The following is a 6,929-nucleotide window of genomic DNA, read 5'->3' on the forward strand; positions in this document are numbered from 1 at the left end:
AATTATAATGCTCATTATAATCAATCATAATGCATTATGACTGCATTCATAAACACATATAAAGCTTCATGATGCACTATATCAACAGTTATAAATATAGCTTATAATGACTTATAAATCCAAGTGTCTTATGAGTGCTCTTGACTGGTTATAAACTACAGGCTGACTGATGAGGCTTATAATACATTACAACTACTCATACCCCTCTATACACACACCTCAACAATCAATTGTTATAAGGACTCATAGGATGCCATAAGTATAAATAAATGATCAATGTATGCTTTAAGTAAAGTGAGGTTCATATAGACGCATCTATAATGCAGTATAGCTAATCATGATGTTTCATGATTCATCATGATTTGTAATGTATTATAAGCCTCATCAGTCAGCCTGTAGTTTATAACCAGTCAAGATCACTCATAAGACACTTGGATTTATAAGTCATTATAAGCTATATTTATAACTGTTCATATAGTGCATCATGAAGCTTTATATGTGTTTATGAGTGCAGTCATAATGCATTATGATTGATTATAATGAGCATTATAATTCACTATGAATGCGCTCATAATGCACTATAGATGTAGTCTTCATAGAAAGTGTTACCGTGTTTTTCACCTCCTGTATTATTCTCTTATCTCTTCTCCAGGTTCCAGCCCGACGCAGCAAGTGAAGCAAACTTGTGTTCGCAAGAGCCTGATATGCGCCTTCGCCATCGCTTTCATCATCAGCGTCATGCTCATCGCGGCCAATCAGGTGCTGCGGAGCGGCATGAAATAGGAGTAGCTGCTTTTTTCAGCCTTGACCACCACCTAAAGGCTGCCTTACAGATAAATGACTGCAGAGATCAAGCTAAAAAAAATATATAACAAATCTAACAGACAATCACGCAGCTGTAAAACACGCCCACACATGGAACTGGAGTCACCAAGGACACTACATGTGCAGGAATTTGTCTTTTTTTTTTTTTTTTTTTTTTTTTGCCCGGAGACATGCTGACAACTTGCAGAGGACAACAGGAACTCACAAACAAAGAGACAGCGCTGTGTTTAAAGTGGACAGCTGACTATACATATCACTCTTCGTAATACAACATTTAGTATTGATTAGCTATGTGCATTTGAGCAGTGTTGCATTCGTACGGTGGCAGCTATAAAAGAGAAGTGTAGTGACCAGTGTCCAGTTGTGTATTTGTCCAGTGTACCATGCGGTTTGTCGGTAGAAAGAAATCTGTGAAATATTGTGGGGACATTGGAGAAAATGTATTCCTGAGCCTGGAAGGGGTTTGTTATGTGTAAAAGTCTGGAGTGCACAGCGTTGTGGAGATATCGTATGCGGTGCAACATTGTTCAAAAAAACCACTTGAGAATAACAGCAGCTTGGTAGGAAACAAATAATAGGGTTTGCAGGGAGGTGGATGTGATTGCGTGGATACTTTTTTTGCTCATTCGCAGGCTGCAGGGATTCAGCCTGAGCGACATGCAGCAGGTTAAAGAGCTGGCGGGGAGGAAGGCGTTGAAGTCGGAAAAACGGACAGGAAACGGGCCGGACGTGCAGCAAAACACTCGACTCTCTCCGTCTCCGCTGTGAGGCTCTGCAGGCCTCGGAGGATGACCATCATCTATGCATGAAATGCATGGATTTAAACAAGTCGTCTTGACACATTTGTAAAAGTTCTTATCAATGTATTACTCATTATGACTGTGTAACAGCTGTTTTCAATTACTACATGACAACTGTGAGCAATTGTGTGTGGTGCGGGGTATCGGCAATCACAACAAGAGTAAAGCATACAACTGCATGAAAAAGAAGGGCTGCTGTAGAAGATGCTCGTAAATTTAAAAAAAAAAAAAAAAAAAAAATGTAGGATTGCTACGCTGTGCAGTGGACCTCGCCTTGCTGGGCGCCTCCCACGCCACCCAAGAGCAAACAACTCCAAGATTTGTGTCAGTCAACCATTTAAATAATATGCATCTAACTGATCTGGTTGGTAGTGCGGATACAAATGCGCAGGAATGTATTTTGTTCTTTTTTTTTTTTTCAGTTGTTGGTTTTCTGTCTGGATGCGTTGCTATAGAGCAATAAATGTACGTAGAGTCGACATCTCACTTTGCTTTTTGACCGACACGAATCTTTTAAAAACACCAATGGACCTTTTAACTGTTGAGGATGGAAAAGTTTCTATAGCACTTTTCAAAATAAAGGTTTTGGCAATACAACCAGAGACACAGAGATGAGTGGAAACGTTGAGGAGCCAAATGGTGTAAACTGTTGCAATAAAACATAAATATCTGTGAAGCACCACGTTCATTTCGATTGGGTGTAGATTAGATTGTCGTGCATGCATCTGGGTTAGGTCTTTCATTATCAATGTGTATTGTACATATGAACTTCAACCAAAGCTTTGGAGGAAATCTGTGACAACAGAACTGGGACACATAAACCAGAGCAAGCTCAATAAACAACTGATGAAATTAACATTTGAATTATTGAGAAGATAACCAGAAATCCAGCACAAGTGTTGTGCTCGCTGACTTCTTTTAGGAAGGATTTCTTACCTGAAACTAAGAAAAAAAAGACATATTTGGAACAGGAAAAAAGCCCTTCAAAATGCCCTCAAAACAAGACTGCAATACAGAGATGTAAATAATTCACATCTTATGAATATCCCTTTTTTAGGATCTCTATTGGCAGCTCCTCAAACTTGGATCACACACAAGCCAAAACCTCACAGAAGCAACAAAATTAGACTACCCTATCGCCCAGAGCCAGGCGGGATAACGATTATCTGATGCACTCGGGCAATTTGTCAAAAGTGTCAAGTCTGTGGGGAACACGAGGAAGAAGAAAAAAAAAAAAAGCCCATTTATTACAGATACCTTTGTTTCCATTTTTGCACTTTAAGATGTGCTGCAGCGCACAACAACAACTCACCGCCATGATTGTTCATCCAATTCCTGATATAGTTTAGGCATAAAGAATTACTTTACCATAGATGTATCTATTTTTGTGATAAGAATATGATGGAATAGAATATAAACTGACTGACAAATGATACCGTCTCATTCGTTTTCTACAACACCGTCACCGAGGGGACATTTTCATGGGGAATAAATTTATAACAATTTAATTTGTTGCCTTATTCTTTTGAGACACTTTGGCATACATACAAACACACAAACCATGGGTTTATTATTTTATCACCAGAGAAAAATGTACAAATCAATATTTATTTTCTTTCTACCGATGAAAAAAAACTGTACGAACATGTTGATAGTCTACTGAATGTTCTATTTCCATCGTACTGTACTTTGATACTTGTCTTTGGATCTTGCAAAAATGTTTATTGACCATGTGATATCTGTTCATTAACTCCACCCGATGTTCTTCTTCTATGTCTGTGGAATGGTATTTCACATGAATAAAATAACGACCATGTTATGTGTCTGTGAAATCATTTATTTTCGGTTTGTGAAATCCTCAAATCGCGACTCCATGAAACGCTGAGGATCTGTTATCGATTGACATCCTGACATTTCAGATTGAAATCCACAGAAAGTGATGGATTTTTCAAGGTTAACTGAATCGGTGGATTGCCTTTATTCCATTTTGAGATACCCTTTGGCTTAGCAGAGTGTTTGGCCCCATCTGTCACATTTATCCCAATAAAACCACCTCTTATATCTCTTATGTCCACTAGTGACGACTGTTACAGTCTAAAAGGAGCTGGAGGGAAAAAGAAAAATTCTGCTTTATATGTACGACACACAATTATCTACTTGAGTTATCGGTAACGCTTTATAATAAGGACCTTAATAACCATTAATTAACAAGTAATAAGGCATTGTTCTCGCTTTAGATCCGGTAGTTGCAAAAAGCATAGTTAACTTATAGTTAACTTATAATAGATGAGCAATAAAGTATATTTTAATATCAATAAGCAAACAAAATAAGATTAATAAAGGAATGGCAAAGACATAATGGGTGGGTCATGGGTGTTTGTAATGCCATTATTAACACTTATATAAGCTTATAAACACACAATAATGTTAATAAGCATCTTGTAAGGACTTACAAGGCCTTATTACTTGTTAATCATCATTTATAAACCATATATAGGCCATTTAGAATGGTAAATACAAAATGTATTAATGATTATCTAACTAAATCATTTAAAAATGACAAATACATGGTATATTAATGTACGTTTATAGTTACTTTACCATTAACAAACAATTAAATTATAATTAATAGTTTATTAATAGTTCTAGTTGCACTCATTGTAACATTTTTAACACCATATTAAGTATGTTAATGGGTAACGCTTTATAATAAGGTCCTTAATAACCATTAATTAACAAGTAATAAGGCATTGTTCTCGCTTTAGATCCGGTAGTTGCAAAAAGCATAGTTAACTTATAGTTAACTTATAATAGATGAGCAATAAAGTATATTTTAATATCAATAAGCAAACAAAATAAGATTAATAAAGGCATGGCAAAGACATAATGGGTGGCTCATGGGTGTTTGTAATGCCATTATTAACACTTATATAAGCTTATAAACACACAATAATGTTAATAAGCATCTTGTAAGGACTTACAAGGGCCTTATTACTTGTTAATTAATGGTTATTACAAGGACCTTAATATAAAGCGTTACCGAGTTATCTTTACACACTAAATTGCAAAAGGTGCAGGTAACACTTTACAATAACCATCATTTATAAATGGTAAACAGATAGAAATCATCATTTATAAACCGTATATAGACCATTTAGAATGGTAAATACATCATTTATTAATGTTTAACTAACTACATAATTTAAAAATGACAAATAGATGGTATATTAATGTACGTTTAGTTACTTTACCATTAACAAACAATTAAATTATAATTAATAGTTTATTAATAGTTCTAGTTGCACTCATTTTAACATTTTTAACACCATATTAAGTATGAGAATGATTTTGAAATGATTCATATACCTTTAAGAAATTGGTTGAAAACATTTAAAGATTAAATATCAATAGTTGTAGTTGCACTCAATTTAACATTTTTAACACCATATTAAGTATGTTAACCCATTTAGGCCTAAAACACCTGTAAAAACTGCCTGTAAAACCTCTGGGTGATTTTAAAATAATCCCCTAAAACCTGAAGTTTTTCTGGAAATTCAACAGAAGTGTCAACGCTTCTACTAAATAATAGATTTTTCAGCCTCTGTAGCAGATAGAAATGAAATTCAAAAAGTATTTGAGAGCTTATACAAATACTACAAAACGACGTATCCGCTTTCCAGGCTTCAATGGGTTAATGATTTTGAAATGATTCATATACCTTTAAGAAATTGGTTGAAAACATTTAAAGATTAAAATTGTATAGCACTTTGTAAATGGTTAATAGTCAGTCTATAAACCATCTATAAACATCATTTAGTTGGCTGCAGCCTCAGCTACAGTGGGCTGTAATGGCCGCTGGTTAGGTGGTCAAATATGAAAGAGGCAGTAATTCATCAACATACTGGAAGGAAAAAAAAATCACTGCATGTACATTTGCTTTCTGGGCTCAAAAAGGAAACATCTCGTCCTTTTTTAGCCAGTAAATGTTGTGACGCCGGTGTCTCGCTCACAGCACCGTGTTCCGTCTTTGAGCTGCTGAAAATGCACGTAGGTGGTGAGAGGAGATTAGGAGTGTCGAGAATTGCCAGGAGGCAGAGAGTTTGTTTCCCAAAACTGAGTTAGCCAATAATAGTGAATGCTGGAAATCCAGGCTGCCTTTGATGTAATTGTGGAATCGTTTGTACAGAGAGTTATGATTATTTTGTGCAATATGATGACTGCGTGTTTTGGGGTAGATACAGCACTCGACAAAAGCATTAGTGTGGTTTTCACAGGTTTAAACACTTTATCTTTTAAATTGCCGAATAGACATGTCAGTGCTTTGGAGGAAGCTCATTGCTTTTTACTGGAGTGAGAGATTGTTCAAGTGCACTTCTATCTAAATAGATGTTTAGTCTTTCACTAAGTAAGGGTTGTATAAAAACAAAAAGGTGCATGGTATACAGTGAAAATCAGAAAGAATGAAAAATATCAGAAAACTGTGCTTCAGACAGACGTAGCTACATGAGATTGCTGTTCATAGTTCCTTTATGGTTTACCACAAAGCTCATTAGCTGAGATGAAACCCCCCACTATGCATGTGGATCTTTGATTTCCTGACCCTAGCTGGTTATGGGGGGCTAACACATCTCTTCCACCCTCATCCTTAAAACCGGAGCACCCCATGGCTGCATTTCAAGCCCCCTGCTGTACTCCCTGTAATGGAAACATGACTATAGTCATGTGTGTAAAGTCGAATACGGAAGTGAAATTTTTAAAATGCAAATTAAGGACATTAACTAGTCTAGAGTGAATAAACAAAGCGGCATCAGTGTACTTTGGTCAGAAGATGGCGCTGTAATGTATTGCTGTTGGATAATATGTCAATTAAAAGTAGAAGAGGTAGAGAAAATACAACAAAAAAGAGGTTGCTAATCGGAAAAACTTTGGCCATCCCCGAGAGAAAATGGAGAGAAGTCTTCAGGAATTAGATTCAACTGGACAAATTATAATTGTTATTTCATTTCAACTCGGAAACTGATCTGGAAAAAGTGTTTCCATCTCCAGTTTACCGCATTAACTATTTTTAGAAAAAGACAAAAACCACCTCAAGTGAGCATAAAAACTTTTATGCGCATTTTCGAAAGTTGTATTGAATTTCGGTGTTTTCATTAAGCGTTTTTCATGCGAATCTTCAAAATGCGCATAATCTGAAAGGACCTGAATGACTGCTTACATTCAGAAGTGGATTGATGTCCTGACATCAGTCATTCAGGTCCTCTGCTCATGTAGCAAAATCTCAATAAAAAAGGCCTATCTAAATAA

At 36.0% G+C, this 6,929-nt stretch overlaps 1 protein-coding gene across 1 annotated transcript in view; it reads left to right on the forward strand.

Annotated features, from left to right (window-relative positions):
* The window catches only part of LOC131975027 (calcium-binding protein 7), a 43,452-nt gene extending 40,008 nt beyond the window's left edge, over positions 1 to 3,444 (forward strand). The window contains exon 5 of the mRNA XM_059337554.1: positions 653 to 3,444. Within this exon, the coding sequence (XP_059193537.1) occupies positions 653 to 783 (131 nt within the window). The 3' untranslated portion in view covers positions 784 to 3,444. The remainder of the gene's footprint in view (positions 1 to 652) is intronic.
* Positions 3,445 to 6,929: the final 3,485 nt, after the last annotated feature.

Source organism: Centropristis striata, chromosome 7, assembly GCF_030273125.1.
Source record: "Centropristis striata isolate RG_2023a ecotype Rhode Island chromosome 7, C.striata_1.0, whole genome shotgun sequence".
Lineage (NCBI taxonomy): Eukaryota > Metazoa > Chordata > Actinopteri > Perciformes > Serranidae > Centropristis > Centropristis striata.